The sequence below is a fragment of the Nannochloropsis gaditana genome, assembly GCF_000240725.1.
Source record: "Nannochloropsis gaditana CCMP526 unplaced genomic scaffold scaffold650, whole genome shotgun sequence".
Classification (NCBI taxonomy): domain Eukaryota; class Eustigmatophyceae; order Eustigmatales; family Monodopsidaceae; genus Microchloropsis; species Microchloropsis gaditana.
In genome coordinates this window covers 233-17,037 of record NW_005803303.1, presented here as the reverse complement: position 1 = coordinate 17,037, position 16,805 = coordinate 233, and the positions used below count along the sequence as shown (strand labels likewise).

Genomic DNA, 16,805 nt, shown 5'->3' with positions numbered 1-16,805 from the left:
TTCCTTGCTTCTGTCAATGGCCCGAACAGAGCCAGTTCCCAACCCCCCCCCCGGGCCTCCCTCCCATCCCGAACAGAGCCAGTTCCCAACCCCCCCCCCGGGCCTCCCTCCCATCCTCCTCCTTCGACGGCGTTCCGCCCTCCCACGCGCCCCCCTCCGAGCCACTCCCTGGCCTCGTCCTTCTCTGGACAAGCTCGTCCTGGAACTGCGCGGCCAGAAGGGAGGGACAGGGGTGCCTCCATGCTTGGTGGCTGGCGACAAGGTCCCTGACACCAGGGAAGCACTCCCCTTCCGGACTTGAGGCGCTCAAGGCGAAGCCCAGCTGGCCTCGATTGTGGATGAGGACGTTCTTGTAGGAAAGGGTTCGTGGCGCAGAATCGGAAGGAAGGGAGGCCGATCGTGGAACGCCGTTCATGGGGCCGCGCAGTTCCGCGTGCTGACCCTCCCGGTGCTGGGAGTGGGGGCGGAGAGGGCCCGTGTCCTCCAGATAGGTCACGCTCAAGTTACGGAGGTTGGTCTCGCTGAATCGCACCAGGAAATTGCCCGGCTTCCCACCCGCCTCCTTCACGACGAGTTCCTTGGCGGCTCGTCGGGTGATGCTTCCGTGAAACCAGGGCACCAGGCCTCCGTCCGCTGTGAAGAAGGAGCGAGCGGCCTTGCCCAAGCTGCACTCCAGAGGCCCGAAACGATGCAAGAAAACCGCCCACTCCTCCACCGCAAGCACATTCTCAGCTCGATTTGCTTCGCGTCGCACGATGAAGATACGAAGCATATCATCGACAGTGACTCGTTCATGCAGTTGCTTGGAATATGCCTTTCGAACATATTGCTCAAGAGCGCCTACAAACCGAGGCCAGGGCACCAGGCGCCCCGGACCGAAATGTTCCTTCCAAAAAGTAAGCCCTGCTTGCGTGTAGTCCTCTCCTCCAGAAGTATTTACATAGCTGCTGGCACTCCCGCATGCGCTACCTGCTTTGGAGCCACGGCTGCCTAGCCTCGGTGGCGGAGGTGGAGATGGCGACTGACAAAGCAGAGAACTTCTTTTGCCTTCAAAGACATTGAGCATCGGCCAGGAAGAGCGAAGATTAAGATCTTAAAGACGTGAACGTGGTGATCGGGATGCTGGCGGCGGCAACTGTTACGTCAGGCACTGATTCAACCGAGGAGCTTCCTGTCGATGAGGTATTATCCCCCACCGTACGCCTTCTTTTTTACCGCTTCTATTCCTGAGAAAGGTGAGCGACGACTCAATTAGTGTTTGAACGTATGCGAAGGATACAGTGAATGACGTATTCTCGCGCGCATGCTTGCAAAGGACCACAAGGGAAAACAAAAATCGCCCACTTTAATAGGCGGGGCATATGCCAGCCTCGCTCCTATCGGCGTGCATGCCGCGGAGAAGTTCAAGCGCATCGGGCAGGTCCCTTTCACCTCTGTCGCTGTGGGAGTTTCCGACCTCACCTGGACTGAACACTTGCGCTCGCCCCTTTCCCACACGCTTCTTTCACGCGTCCACGTCACAGAGGAAGTGAGAAATCACTCGGAGTGTTCGACAAGCTGCGCAGCATGCCAAGGGCCTAAGCGAGCGGCGTTCATGGGTTCCGACAACACAAGAAGAGCACAAATATCAGCTTCATCGTTTTCCCCACTCGCTTCGATAGTAGACGCGCACAGATCTAACGCGGTCCTCGTTATATCGTGGGCGTTTTTCTCTCTGTTGGTCATGAGTACTTCTCCATCGGACGGGGCTTCAGTACCTCGCGGCAAACCGGCAAGCTCAAACATGCTCTTCCTCCGTCACATTCCACAAGCGTCTTCTGAGATTTCAGAGGCTGGCCTTTCCATGTCCACCTCCCAGCATAACCAGCAATCGCATTATCGGTCCTACACCGCGGCGGGAAGCAATCGATTTAACTACCACGGCGGGCAAGGAGGATATCAACAGGGCCAAAGCCATCCTACCCTGAAGGAAGACACGGAAGACATCAGCAAGAGCAAGCCTTTGAATGGGAGAAACGGGTGGATAAATCTTGCGCGAGACTATATCAGACGGACGCTTGAGGTGGTGTGGACGCCGGGATCCCAAAGGTCGGGAGTAAGCGGTGGCAGTAGTAGCACTAACAGCGCCAGTAGCTCTTACCTGCGATGGCGACGAGCGACACAGGACCTGCTGGGATTGGGAGGGAATGCCGGTGCTGCGAATACGATGGGAGGCGGGACTCGACATTATAAAGTACACCACTCCCACAATTCTTTCCAGCCGCCGCCGCAGCCCCGCCATGCCCGCCACCTGCTCGCTCCTAGGGGCCGGGTTCTTCATCCGGGGAAGGTCGGGTCTCTTCTTTTGGCCGCGCACCCAACTTCGGGGGAGGCCGGCAGCGCTGGCTTTGATGGAGGAATGCTGGGAGGTAGGGATGAGGAGGGTGGGAAGCCGCACCATAGGACTGGGTCCAGTGCGCTGGACAGGATTAGCATCAACATGACGCTGGAGGCGAATCTGCGGGAGGGAGTGGGGGGCCAGCTCCGGAGGGATTGTCCTGTGGAATTGATCGCTCCCTGCGCGGTCCCATCGGCCTCGTTAGTCGAGCACAACGTGCTGCGGGAAGAGGGCTTGGTGGTGCCAGCCTCCTTCCTAGTCGGCGACGTGGTCGACTTCATTACCCGGATGAGCAAACTGGAACGGTACAATGGCAGGCCGGGAGATGGCAGAGAGGCGGAAGGGGGGGGCGGAGGCCCCTGTCGGTCTTTGGAACGTATATTCGTGACGGACTGCGGACGGTTGGTGGGCTACGTGACCTCGATGGACCTGCTCGTGCAGGACAGGGCGGCGCCGCTCCTTTCGATCGTGCGATCGTGCGAGGTGGTGGTCCGGGACTCGGACGAGTACGACGATGCCATCGGTGCCATGCGGGCGAAGCGTTTGAATTACGCCCCGGTGGTGACGGAGGACGAGGTGGTGGTGGGGATTATCACGCCCTCGGACATGCTGAAGGAGATGGAGATGGAGGCGACGGACGACGTCTCGCGCTACTCGGGGAGTGGGAGCACAGAGAGCTTCTTCGGGACGCCGATCTTGCAATTGGTCACAGCCCGCGCCTCCTGGCTGGTCTCCTTGCTCATGTTGCAGAGCCTCTCCTCCATCATCCTCACGCACTTCTCGGCCCTCATCGAGCGGCACCTGGTCATTGCCCTCTTCTTGACCATGCTCACCGGCACGGCGGGCAATGCGGGGAACCAGAGCTCCGCCATGGTCATCCGGGGCATTGCCACGGGGGAGATCAACCGAAAGAACGGGTGGAAGGCGGTGGTCCGGGAAGTGAAGGCGGCGTTGCTGATGTCGGCCCTCTTGGCGGTGGCCGCTTTCCTTCGAGTCTACATCACTCCGGGGAGCACGGTCATGTCCACTGTGGCCGTTACCCTCGCCTTGTCCGTGACGGTGGTGGGGGCCTGTGCCTTTGGCACGGTGGCGCCCCTGGTCATGGACAGGCTGGGCGTGGATCCCGCCAATTGTGCCTCCCCGGCGCTCTCCACCTTAGTGGACGTGGGGGGCGTGCTGGTCTTGTGTGCTCTGTCGAGTGCCATGTTGGGCTGAGTGGCTTACTGGTAACGAGAACGTCAAGTCGAGGAGGACATGAGAAGGGTAGAAGGCATGTGAGTCAAGGTTCGAGGAAGGCTCGGTCCCTCGACAGCTTTTGCATGTGTACAGAAGGAGGGAATTAAGATTGGAGCACAACCGTCGCGTTCGAAAAAAGGCAGGAATGAAAGGGAAATGATGTGATTCAATTCAAAGAATGGATTCAGGATGGAGTAGAAGAATAAGAAGAATCAAATGTTTCTAACTGGCGAGACGGACGGGAAGGCAGAGCCCGAGTCCGTGCCCGGGGGGGTCACAGTCAGACTTGGTTATCCCGGTACTATTATTTCAATCATAAGTGTAAGCGCATCAATCCACACGTCGTCCCCCGTCCACGATGCGAAGTTGCCTGCCGTCCCCTTGCTCGGCCCCTCTGCTTCTACAGCGGAGGGGAAATGCGGCGACATGCCTCTATTTTGCGCTAATCGCGTGGCTCCGGCCCTGCTTCCTTCTCTTACTTGACTTGTGCACCGCGAATACTGTCATTTCAATCGACATTCTTCCTGTGACATACACTGACTGTGTGACACACAGGTGCCCCAACCTGGTGGCCTCCCACACAGTCGTCTGCTCTCAGGACCGGCGCGCCCCCATCATCCCTCCTCCAACTATTGGTCCGCAAGCGAGGAGACTTATCCTCCACGACCCTTCCCTAAGCGCCATCTCCGCACGTAAGGCCCCGTCCTCAGACGTCGCGGTCCGCCGCCAGGCACCATTGCTTGAAATTCCTCGCCAAACGCGACCGGAGCTGCTCACGACGGTCTGTCTCCCCGCTCAGACTCGTCTTCAGCTTAGCCATCTCCTGCAATAAGGCGTCGTCAAGTCCCTCCTCCTCCTCCTCCTCCGGGGGCCAGCTGGTCCTCCAAGGACATCACTCCTCCGAACCCCCCAGAGACTCCGTCGCGTTCACCCATGTCTCTCCCTCCACCCGAAGCCCAAAGCGTGCGCAGGAGTCGCTCCTCGGCGGCGGCATCGTAGCAAGAGGGGCAGAGACCCGCTTCGCTGGCTCCCCCCCCTCCGCCTCCACACACCCCCACCAGCTCCCCTCTCAGCACCTGACCGTCTCCCAAGGCTCCCGTTGTCGCGCGCGGGGACCGCCCGTCACAGGCCTGCGCCTGATGGGGGAGCACGTGCGAGCAGCGTCTTAGCACGGGGCAAGCAACCTGGCCCTCCGGGTATCCTGCGGGCTGCTCTTGGGCCACGAACGTGGACGGCGGCTCCTCGGATCCATTGCCTCCCTGAGCTCCCCCGTCGGCGACGTCGGGGTCGACCGCCAGACCCGTGGAATTCTCTCCACGAGTGGCGAGCTCTTGAGGCGCTCCCTGCGGCCGCTCTTCCACCTGCCCCCCACCAGATCCGCCCCCTCCCTCCATGTCGTCCTCCTCGTCATCCCCCTCTCCGAGCCCTCCCGAGTCGCAGGCTACGCTGCTACTGCAGCTCCCACCCCCAGCGGCCTTGCGGAGCTTCGCCCTAGCCTTCCGCTCCTTCTTCTTCCGACTCTTATTCTTCCGCCTGGCGGCTGCCTCGCCCTCCTCTTCCTCCACCTCCTCCAACAGCCGCGTCGCCGCCATCTCCGCTGCGGAGGCAGCTGACAACACCATCAGTCCTTTCCCATCATCCTTGGCCAAAGACGTCGGCCTGTATTCCTTCGCGCCAAAAGTGGCACTGGCAAGCTGCGTCCGGATCGCCTGCATGGCGAGGGCGAAGAGGTAGTGCTCTGATTGAGCGTGAGCCGTTTGCTGGTGCCAAGCCGCCCGCAACTGGGAAAGAAGGACCGAGCCGATAATGGCACGCACTTCCCGCTGTCCATGCTCGAGCGTGGCCGCATGCCGCTGCCCCGAGGCGGCGTATTCCTGCGAGTCAAAGTCCTGTGCAAAGAGGGAGGGTCCAAGGAGGCAGATCAGGATCAGGACAAGGACTGACAACCGAGGACGACATCGCTCGGCCGCCGTCTTCTACCCACCCATTCCGTCGCGCAATCCGGGCCCTGCCTCCTGCCTCTATCCCTCCCTACCTGCGCCCAGGCAATGAGCCTCTCCACGTCCTCGACTGCGCACCAGAGGACTCTGTCGTCCTCCCCTTTCAGGGGCGTCGCGGGTCTGGCCCCCCCCCCTGCCGCAGAGACAGCTTCCACCGCACCAGCGTCCTCCTGACCGCTCTCACTGTTTGACGCACTCTTTCTTTGCTTCTCATACCCTATATCTTCCAGTTCAACTTTCCTCCTCTCACCTCCCTCGTCCGCCTCTTCCCCGCTCTCCCGCTCCTCCTCTTCTTCCCCGCCCCCCTCCTCCTCCCCCCCGCCATTCCCTTCCCTTCCTCCTTCCTTCACCGACCCGCTCCTTATCCCCCCCTCCCTTCTTTCTCAGGCGGTACGTCTCCATAGGCAGCGCTTCGATCCACGACGCGGCCCATGAAAGGCCGGTAGAGCTCCATGTCCACGTCTTCGCCCTCATTCACCTCCCCAACGCCGACGCGCTCCGTCAGGATGTCCAGTGCCATCACCACGTTATGCTTGCAGTCCGCACAGAATCTATGACTGGCGGTAGCTGCGTGCATGGCTGTTTGCAGCGTCCCCAGCTCGATTTTCCCCACCCCCTCCTTCGCGGCGCCTGGCAAGCGCGCCCAGGCCGCCTCACGATCCCACCCGCCGTCTCCGTGGCCCTGGCTGTAGTGCTGATGCTGCCACCCGCCTGCCCCCCACCCTGCCCCGGACCCCATCCGTCGATGCAGGGGGCATCGGCCATGCGCTCCATGGGCCGACACCTTTTTCGGGAGGGGCGGTGGAGGAAAGCGCTCCAAAAGCTGGGCCAGACGGGACGGGTTCTGCATAAATTGCTCGCGAAGGAGGAGGGTCGTACTGGAAGGACCATCGGCCATGACAGCATTGAGAAGCCGTAACTCACTCAGCGGTCTTGAGAGAAGCATTTTAACAGCAGCTAGGCAGCCGGCGCAGGTCGAGTACTGGGAGGACAAGTTAATGAGTTGAGATTTATCCACCGATATAGCCTGTCCTGAAGCTGCTAAACCAGTATTTGTGGGGATTCCATTATCGTCTTTTGTGCCAGGTGTTATCATCTTTGAGTCTGTGCTTTGGGAAAAGAGTCCATGTGATTTCTTTCTCGCGTTCACGTTTTTCTTTTTTGCTGCGACATTTTCGAAAGAGGAAGGGGGTAAATCGGTCCGTCTGGATGAAATATCATGGGTATGAAGGTGGGTGTGGAGACCGTGCCCTAATGTTGGCTCCCTGTCGTCGTAGAGCTTGGAGTGGCATGCGGTTGTCAGAGACATGGTCCTAGGTGGGGAGGGGCGCCTAGGAGGCCTTGAAAATGTCTGAAGCGCACGCTTGCCGCCTTATCACCAGTCTCCCTCTTGTGCGTGTCCCCACGTCTCTGGGCCTCCTATATCAGCTTCCTGTTTTAAATGGTGGTTGTTAGGGAGAGGGGCAGCAATACACCTCGGAAGCAAGTCGTGTGTCCGACGACAGAGACGGCGAATTAGAGGCGGGACTATCAGGGCCGACACACCCCTCAGATCTTCGCTTACGCCTTCGGATAGGAAAGAGCATGACACGAGGACTGGCGTTCAAAGTGTCACTTCAAACAGTCGGCAGGGCTTCGTGATTAAGTCATGAATATGCAAGTAGTAGTGTTTGAATTGTACCGAATAAGACAAGGAGCAACCTCCCGGCCTGCGGCCTTTTTCATCTCAAGGGCAAAAGAGAACGAGAGAAGTGACTAGTACGAGTAGTCCGTCACTCTGGAAGTTTTGGAAGCTTCGGAATGCCCAATGATTTTGTTGCAGTCGATGAGCTCGCATTTTCGTGAAGGATACACTCGTTTCCGCCAAGAAAAGGATCTCTAATAGTAATCTGACCATGGGAAGATAAATGCACCGAAAGTAATACAGCACTCTTCAGGAGCCATCAAGACCTACAATTATTATTTGCATGTATAGAGCCGGCCGTGTCTTAAAATATGCATGTAACATGTCCTCATTACAATCAAGCACAAGTGGATTTCACTTGCGTGACCCTAGCAGTTCAAAAATGTGGGTTTCAAACCATCATCTCTCTCAAATTTACTGTTTCAAAAATTACTTTTCTTCCCTAGCGACTGTGTCACAACCAGATTCAATCCCTCGAAACTGTCCAGCTTCCTGCACTTTCTGACAGAGCAACATTTCCTCGTTACTAGAAATGTGAGTGATACCATTAGCCCCCCAGGTGCCTTGATCGTCCATCTCCCTCACGCACGGACAAGACCAAAGCCCATCGCAAATTGTTGTTGAGGGACTTGGCGAAGCGAATGCCATCAAGAGGTCAGGTCCAGGGACCTCGACCAACACAGCCTCCAGAAAGGACTCAAGGAGGCCGAGCTTGAACGCCAAGTAACCCACACTCAGGCATCGCCACCACTTCCGTCCCCTTTCCAGCGCTTTCCATGCGCCTCGTGTGGCTGGAAACATGTCAGCCGCATTTCGGTATACGCGCTGGATGTCCCTGAAGAACTTGGCAAAGGCGGAGTATCGCCGCCATGCAATGAATGTCTGCTGATTAATGCAGAGGCAGACTAAGTACTCGGCATGCTGGCTGCCCCATCCGGTTTGGCAGATGCGAAAGCCCCCCAGGCCCAGGGCCGCGTACACAACTTCCGGCTGCCGCTTCGAATGTGAGCGGTGACTATGGAGCTGGAGAACACGGGGGTGGCGGTGGTGAAAACAGTGCGTCGCCCGGCCAGGGGGTCCTCCACCCACGGTGCCGGAGAGGGCAGCAGCCTCCTCCAGAAATTGCCGCGTCATCACTGAGAAGTTGCTCTGTGGCAGGTGAAACAGAATTTCACCTTCTCGCTGCCGATGCCAGTGTTGGCGTCTGGTGCCGTCTGCTGCGTGACTGTAGCTCATCGTGGTAGTGTCTGCATCCATTCTAGTGCTCTTACTGCGGCCCAGGCTGCCCTCCTCGTTCACGCTGTCATGACGACAGATAGGCACCCGTGGGAGAAGACGCTCACATTCATCTGTCACGCCTCCAGCTTCATCAATTTGAAGCCCCCCGTGACCGGTTCCGCCGGGCATCGAGGCATCTAACACGTCCACCCGCAGTGTCTCCATCCGAGAGAGGACTCGTACATGCTTGATGTCACCGCCACCACCATCCTCTTCTCCGTGCTCATCTCCACTATTCGCTGGGCTTACATTATCCTCCTCGTACCAGCCGTAGCCCCCGACCGAATGGAACATCCCATCCGGTGTGGTGCCATGCATAGGTCCTCCCTCTATGTCCTTGCCGCCTACTGGAGATGGTGCCGTGGACAAAGCAGGGAGGGAGAGCACATGGCTCTTTGCGTCTGCAGTCAACCGCACGTGCGAAAGTGTTGATTTTACTTTTTCCTTTGGTTCATTGTGTTGTCTGGGTTCTCCCAGTGGCGGATGGGGGGATGGTGTGCGAGAAGACGAGGACATTCCGGCCACCTTGCACTCGGAATGGTCGCCTGCGCCCTCAGCCTCCGCGCCCGACAAGACTGCACCGCGTGCCCTCCTTCCACCCTTTATGATAATGTTTGGGATACATTACGGCGCAAAATGAGGTGAAAGCACGAGATACATTGCTTGCAAGCGGCGGTTGAAAGCCGGGCACGGGCAGCGTCGTCATCGCGAACGCGTTTGACGACTCGTCTCCCGGCGAGACACAGCCACCCCGCCCACGCTCGTTTTTGGAGCCGAAATCATTGAAGTTTTCCTTTTGATGAGAAACAAGCTTTTGTGCCTTAGAGCTTGGGTGCATTGGCCAAGAAGCATGATTAATGTCCTGTATTATACATTGAAGCAGGGACACGGCTGGCTCCCTTCGGTGATGAGCGGTCAGCGGGCCGACGGGAGGCATGAGGAGGTAGAGGAAGGAGGAGTGAAAGCGGAAGGAGTGCGCGACAGGTCCAACGATAATGATATGGAGCAAACAGGCCCTACTCAAGTGTTGGAAAGTGTACGCAGCGGTGCTGGAAGCGGGATTGGGGGTCCTGGACAGGGGGAACGGAATCACGGGCTGGATCCAAGAGAGCTGGCGCCGTTTCTGAACGCCCTGGACCAATATCATCCTACGGTACGTTATGGGGGCTGATGGCACTGGGTAGAGATATGAGAAGAGTTATGGAAAGAAACTACTCGTGCCTCAATGGGTACTTCTCTGTAATGCCTCTGCCTTGCGATAAAGCCCGGCACCCGTCCTGGACTGGACGACTGCCTCGACGAAACACGTGCTTTCATACCGTCACAAAGACGGGAAAAATGAACGAGATCCATCTTGGGGGCGCTTTGAGTAGATCGTGACGGAAAGAATTTCTGAAGAAGACGACCAAAGACACTGTTTGTCCATGCTTCTCCTGGATGGACATGCCCCCCTCACCTTCCTCACTCCCCCTAGATCCCAGAAGAGGTCACAGCCTATTTTTTGCAACAAGGAGGAGTGACAGTCACGGATTCAAAAATGTACGTGAGACAAAAGATGCTCGACAAGCCTTGCTTTCGTGGGGTTTTGTGGCCCCTGCTTGAATGGGAAGGAATGATCCATCCCACGCGCTTTTGTCTGAGACTCCCCCGTTTCAACCCATCTTCTGATTTTTCGCTTCACAAGCACTTGACTTGGTGTCTCTGGCTAAGGATATCTGATCTTAATTATTGTCATTGCACACTTTTTACGACCAGCAAAAAGCTTGTCTCGCTGGCAGCCGAGAAACTTGTGTCGGAGATAGTGCACGACACAACTACCTACAGTCGCATGAAGGACCAAGATGGAGATATACTCAAGATGGAGGACTTGAGAGAGAGTTTGGGTAAATACGGAGTAGAGAAATTTAAGATCAGAGCAACCGAAGAGGAGAAGAAGGAGGAAGAGGGAGGTAAAGGCGGTGGTGGGGAGGTTGCTTTTGGGGGAGAAAAAAGTCTTGGCAGTGGAAGGGAAGGACGAGGTGGAGGCGGAGGTCGTCGGGCACCATCCAGAAACTCATAAACATAGAAGCTGAACAAGGCTAATGTCTATGAGGCAAAAGTAATCACGAAAAAAAATTCACGCCTCGCTGTGAGCGGTACAGGCTGGAATCAGTTGGCCGACACCCCGCCTTCAAATTCTTTTGAGAGCTAGGCAACATGATCATTAACAAATGAATGTAGACAGTCGTGCATGTTTTCGGTCTCACCCTTTGCGTGTAGATGTGGTGACCGGCTTGTAAAGGGGAAATTGGGACCATAGAAGTGGTATCGACGTACACTGTGTCGTTCCTCTCGCGAAAGGGCCATATCAGAAGGAATACCTCATCGAGCATTTTACCATGGCTTGTCGACATTCAGAGAAAGGACCTAAATTTTGGTATCTCCCTATTGAAGGCATCCCATGGCCGCCCTGGCTTCAGGAAAAAAGCCAGTATTAGGTGCTGCACCTCCGAACACTGCTATCGCCCGCACAGCCCCCTCCACCCTGGAGGACAGCGCTATTCCTCTTTCTAAACTTCGCAGTCAAGGCCGCAAGGAGCTCCTCGACGTGCTGCAAGCGGCGAGAGGTCGGAAAGCGTTGGTGCTGGATACAGCGTTGCGTGGATTACTGGCTCACATTGTCCCTGAAGGAACTAACTTCCTGCGGCAGCACGGGGTCGTACACTTATGCCGAGGACTGCAGACTGACCTTACTTTTGTGACCCCAGAGGGCAGAGACGACGAGCCTGACAATATTTTGTACTTTGTACGGCCTTCATTGAGTAACATGCGTATGTTGTCGGCGCAGCTCAAAAAGCGGAATGGCAAGCGTCAGATGGGTGGGGGACGGAAGGCCTTAACCAGAAGTGCAAGCGAGAGTGGGTCGGGCGGAGGTCCGTATCAGCCAAAGGAAGGCCGGCACCTCCTGTACTTCGTCCCGCACAAAACGTTTCTGTGTGAGCAGGCCTTGTCGGATGAAGGAGTTTTGGAACGCTTCGCGGAGGTAGGGGAGTGTCATCTAGATCTCTTTCCTCTCGACACCGACCTTGTCTCCCTGGAAATGGATACGTCGTTCAAAGACGCCTACGTGGACGGTGACTCTACCATGCTTACTACCGTCGCACGATCTCTTCAAAAGCTCGAGGAAAATTTCGGTGTGATCCCCCACGTCAAGGCAAAAGGCACCCACGCCGCGGTTGCACTGCAACGGTTCTTTAATCTGAAGAGACAGCAAGAAGAAGAGAAGCGAGGAGACGAGTTTGCGACGACTACGACCCCGTCTTCCTCCCACAGGGGTACAAGCGCGCCCGAGATCGACACCTTGGTCTTGCTGGACCGGGCCGTGGACCTGGTGACGCCGCTCTTGACCCCGCTCACCTACGAGGGCCTTTTGAACGAATGCTTGGGGATCCAGCACGGAGCCATCAAAGTAGACCCGAGCCTGGTAGGGGACACGGATGACACAGGCGGTGGGAGGGGAAGGGTGATAGGGCGTGGGACAACGCCCGAAAATACGGCCGGGGGCGCAGGAAAGGAAGGAAAGGGGGAGCCCGTGACCGTTGCCTTGAACAGCAATGATTCGCTCTACGCGGAGATCCGAGACTTGCATTTGGAGGTTCTGGGGCTTCAGTTGAATGAGAAGGCGATGGAGATGCGACAGACATACGCACGCGTGAAGGAGGAAACGCGGGACGGCTCCCTGAACGAGATCCACGACGTGGTCAAGTCCATACCGGCCTTGCAGCAGAAGTACAAGGGCCTGAACCTACACATCAATATCGCGGAGTTTCTGAAACCCACTACCGGACACGTGCGCTTTCAGCAACGCTGGCAATTGGAGCGGAGCATGCTGGAAGGCGAGACCTGCTACGAGGACGTGGAGGAGATGGTGGCCGCGTACGAGCCCGTCGACCAGGTCCTGCGCCTCCTCGCTTTGCAATCCCTGACCGCGGGAGGGATCAAGGCCTCCAAGTACGAATTGCTGAAGCGAGAGATCATCCAATCCTACGGATACGAATATTTGTTCGCATTGACCAACATGGAACAGGCAGGGCTGCTCCGCAAGGCGGACCTCCAACTCTCAAATGTCATGTTTGGCAGCATTGGTGCCAGCGGCTTCTCGTCCACAGGGGGCTCAGGCAATGCATGGGCGAGCCTGCGACGTCTGCTCCGGCTTGTCAAGGAGAACGTAAACACGCAGGTCCCGGACGACATCGCTTACGTCTCTTCGGGCTACGCGCCGCTCTCGGTCCGCTTACTTCAGCTTATTCAAAAGCCGGGCTGGGCATCTTGCTCGGACGTTTTCAAGTTCTTACCGGGCCCTACTCTAGAATGTACACAGACCCAGGAAAACACGAGGAGGGGAGGTGCGCCGCTCTCGTTCATGCAAGAACTGGATAGGCTTCTAGGCACTGCGTGCAGCGGGACTGACGGAGACATCGGGGGGAGGCCTCAGCCATCCGTGACGCCAGTGACACAACATCTTGGCCTTTCAGCTGCCGAGACTGGGGGGAAAATTTTGCCAAACGGGAAGACTGTCATGATGGTGTACTTTATCGGCGGGGTCTCTTTTATGGAGATTGCAGCGATGCGGTATTTATCCCGGCATAAGGACTTTCCGTACTCTATTATCGTCTGCACAACTAAGCTTATAAGTGGAAATCTTTTTATAGAATCAGTTTTCGAGAACTTCAGAAACTCCCTTGGAAGATCGTAGCGTACGTTGCATTAGTCGTGGCGCTTGGGAAGCTAAAAGGGCTGGGGCTTTGAGCGAGTGGCGTACATCGTGGCCTCACTTAGACGTGTAAAGCAATTGAAGCTAACGATAAGGACGAATTTATGTACTCGCAAATTACTTTTTGTAAGGTTATTTTTTGTCTGTCTGGCAAATAGCTTGGAGCGAGTGAAACATTACGCAAGTAAAATGGGTGTTTTTGTACTGTTCTTCCCTATCTAAATTTCCAGTCTGGCGAGTCAGAGGCCTGTACCGTAGTACCCGCGAGGCCGCTGTAACGGTGAAGAAAGAATCCATGAAAATTTAACAGAAGTCAATGTTCTGATAAGATAACCCCCATGGTTCACAATAACCTTGCTTAGGCTAAAAACTTTGCTACCGGTGGCCCATGGCTGCATTCCGGCGGACACCGCCAGGAGGTTAGCCATACGATTGTCGTGCTTGCTCACCATGTCTTTGAATGTAATCGGTTCTATCGTATAGGCTCCCCCGTCTGCTCTAATGTCAGACAATACTATTGCGTTAGGAAACACTCCTTTTACAAAGAATCGAAACACGCACTCATCCCGGGATCCGGCTTTACTGCCTCCCCTTCATGTGACCTTGGTAAAAGATTATTTTACCGGCTTTCAAACCTTTCTTTCTACCATCGAACAGGCACAAAGTCGTAAGAATGGCATCTTTGTCTTCTTCCTCGATACAGTCAGCCGTGGAGCGCGCCGTTGTGAGCAAAGGTGGTCATTTATCATCTTCTGGCTCGTCTTTGGTCATAGTCCACGCTCGACCGACTGCCCCACCATCCTCGTCTGCATATAAAGCCCAAGTTTTCGCTGGACACACCAGGATTGTCTACAATCATTTGCTTGCAAGATTGAGAGACTCGCTACGGTATCATGGCCTTGTTCTGGTGGGCTTGGAGGATACTCCTCCCATTTTGCTGGACAATGATCGGGACGAGGAAAAAATACTAGCGTTCCTGGATAGCTTTTCCATGACCACAAAGGATGCCGAGTCAAGATTTGTGCCACCTTTGAATTTTTCATCTGGAGAAGAGTTCGTGGACGCCATTCGAAGAGCGTTGCCTTCCGCGTCGTCTGAACCCGTGTCAAATACCCTCCAAGGGGGTACTAGGAAGTACGAGGAGGACGGAGAGGAGGAGGGAGACACAGCATCGAACGACTTCTCTTCGAAGGCCATTGTGGTAGGCATCGATTCCCTGAATATGCTGGCTCACAGGCTCGATGGCACGCCAGCCCTCTTAAATACATTGCGAAGCCTCCTGCATGCTGGGGGTACCCGCTTTGTCTCTCCAATCTTGACCGTGCTCCATCCGGAGCCCTGTGGCACGGGCGGAGAGTCCCTGTTATCTAGAGAGTGGATGATAGCCTTGGAGGATCTAGCTACCACAAATATTTGCCTCTTCCCGGACGACGAGGCCTCGGGTCGATGCCAGGTGATAAGGAAAAGTGCCTCTGGGAAGGTCCATGAGGAATGGGAGTCTTACAGCTTCGATGCCAAGCGAAAGACTTTGTCGTTCAGCCCTGAACCTTCACGTACTGTATATCCTGGACCTCAAATAAGCAAAGCATTAGTTGATTCATCACGTGCGCAGGTAGATAGTATAGACGGCGTGAGCGGCAGCAAGAAAAAAGGAGCAGCTTTTGTGGAGAGCCTGCCTTTTCGCCTCTCTCTCAACGAACAAGAGCGTGCCATGAGGGACCAGACAATTCTACCTCATGAGCGCCAAAAAATATTGGACCACCAACAGACTTCTCAAGCGTATGCTTGGGACAGGAAAATCAAACAAAGGGGAGCTGGAGGGGAGGAGGAGGAAGAGGAGGAGGAGGAGGAGGAAGAGGAGGAGTATGATGAAGACATAGACGATGATCTAGATTTATAATTGTAAAATGAATGAATTAAATCAAATGGAACGAAAGTTTGCGACCATGAAGTCCATGACACGCCTTTTGGGTCGAGAGGAAAAGAGACAACCGCGCAACTCATTTCCCCCTGAAGGCTCAGGCTGGGAGCTGCAACAAACCGGCCCGGCGACACCCGCCTACACTCTGCCGCCAGGTAAATAAGACGCTGATATCTTTCCCAAAAGATGTGAGCTGATCATTCACGGCCAAGTCTTTGCGTCCGGGACTTCTCCTTCCCCCATTTCCTGGACCCCACCCGAGGTCGTGTGCGTGATCGAGGGCAATCCATCCAGCCTGTCACCGGCTCTCCCGCCTCCGCCCATCATCACGCCCTCCCCTCCTCCGGCTTCGAATTGCCTTTCTGCAGTCCCATCTTTCTCGCAGGTCTCTTGATGGTCGTGTGTGACCGTGGAGGGATTTGCAATCAGAATGAAATTAATCTCGTTGGATGGAATCATATGCGCTTCTTATCTTTCTCATTACATGATCCAGCAGACGAACTGCAGCAGGAAGAAGGAGCAAGAGAGGCCGTCAAGCAGATCTGCAGTCGTCACGTTCTACTGTACACTTAGCGGTACAAAGACAACTAGTGGGAGCAGTCATAGGGAAGTAGTATCAACTCGCTCATCATCATGGAGGAAGGAACCTTTGTGGAGGAACCACCTCCGCCAGCTGCAGTAAAGGAGGAAGGAGAGGACGACGCCGTCGCCTCTGACGAGGGTGGGTTTAACGTACAGGGTAAAGACGTAGGAATGCTTGACCACGGGAAATCAGTCAAGGACAAACGCACTGAAACTTCCGATGAGGCAGCGAGGGCATCTATGGAAGAGGAAGGGGAGGTGCTGGACGAGGGAGAGGAAGAGGAGCCGTCAGGCCCCGCCTCGGAACAACAGAAGCCTGACACGGGACCGCAAGATGCAGCGGAGGGTCTCGAGGGTGGGGAAGGAGCGCCTCCCAAAGGTAGTAGTGATAAAGCTTCCTCTGTCCCGGTGCGCCAAGAGGAGGTGGAGGAGGGCATCGAGGTCTTTGTGGGCGGGTTGCATCAAGGGGTGAGAGAAGCGGAGCTGCGGCAGGTCTTCGGAAAATGTGGAGAGGTCCTGGGCGTGCGTCTGATGAAAGATCGTCGGTCAAAGCAAATGAAGGGGTATGCGTTCGTGCGGTATCGGAGTCCGGAAGAAGCGAGAAAAGCGGCGGAGGAGTTGACGGGTTGCGAGGTGCATGGGAGAGCGCTGGAGGTCCGCTCCTGCGAAGAGAACAAGCGGCTGAAGGTGAGCAACCTGGACAGGAGGTGGACGCCGGAGAAATTTCGGGACTTGATGGAGTCGGCGTTGGCGGCGTACTCCGGAATTGTACTCGTGGAGCTCCAGGAAAAGTCGGAGGTGAAAGAGAAGGGGGAAAAGGGCAAGGGGGAAAAGGAGGGCGAGGAGGAGGAAGTGGAAGAGGGGGAGTTGGAAGTAGAGGAAGGGGAGGTGTCTGAATCGCCCAAAGGGGGACCAGAAGAGAAGTCGACCGAGGGAGAGGGCGGCGCAGGGGAGCGGGAGGCGAGCGCGGACGA

The 16,805-nt window shown here is 56.1% G+C and overlaps 2 protein-coding genes across 2 annotated transcripts; both read right to left on the bottom strand.

Moving 5' to 3' along the window:
* Nucleotides 1–7,674: 7,674 nt before the first annotated feature.
* On the bottom strand, nt 7,675–9,179 carry NGA_2005800 (uncharacterized protein; the record flags this gene model as incomplete). Its single annotated transcript, XM_005854012.1, has 1 exon — nt 7,675–9,179. A coding segment is annotated over one exon (1,453 nt), but the record flags the coding sequence as incomplete, so codon positions are not given.
* Nucleotides 9,180–16,100: 6,921 nt separating this feature from the next.
* NGA_2011700 (rna recognition motif-containing protein) lies at nt 16,101–16,681 on the bottom strand (the record flags this gene model as incomplete). The annotated part of the gene is made up of 1 exon (XM_005854013.1): nt 16,101–16,681. A coding segment is annotated over one exon (581 nt), but the record flags the coding sequence as incomplete, so codon positions are not given.
* Between the last annotated feature and the right edge of the window lie 124 nt (nt 16,682–16,805).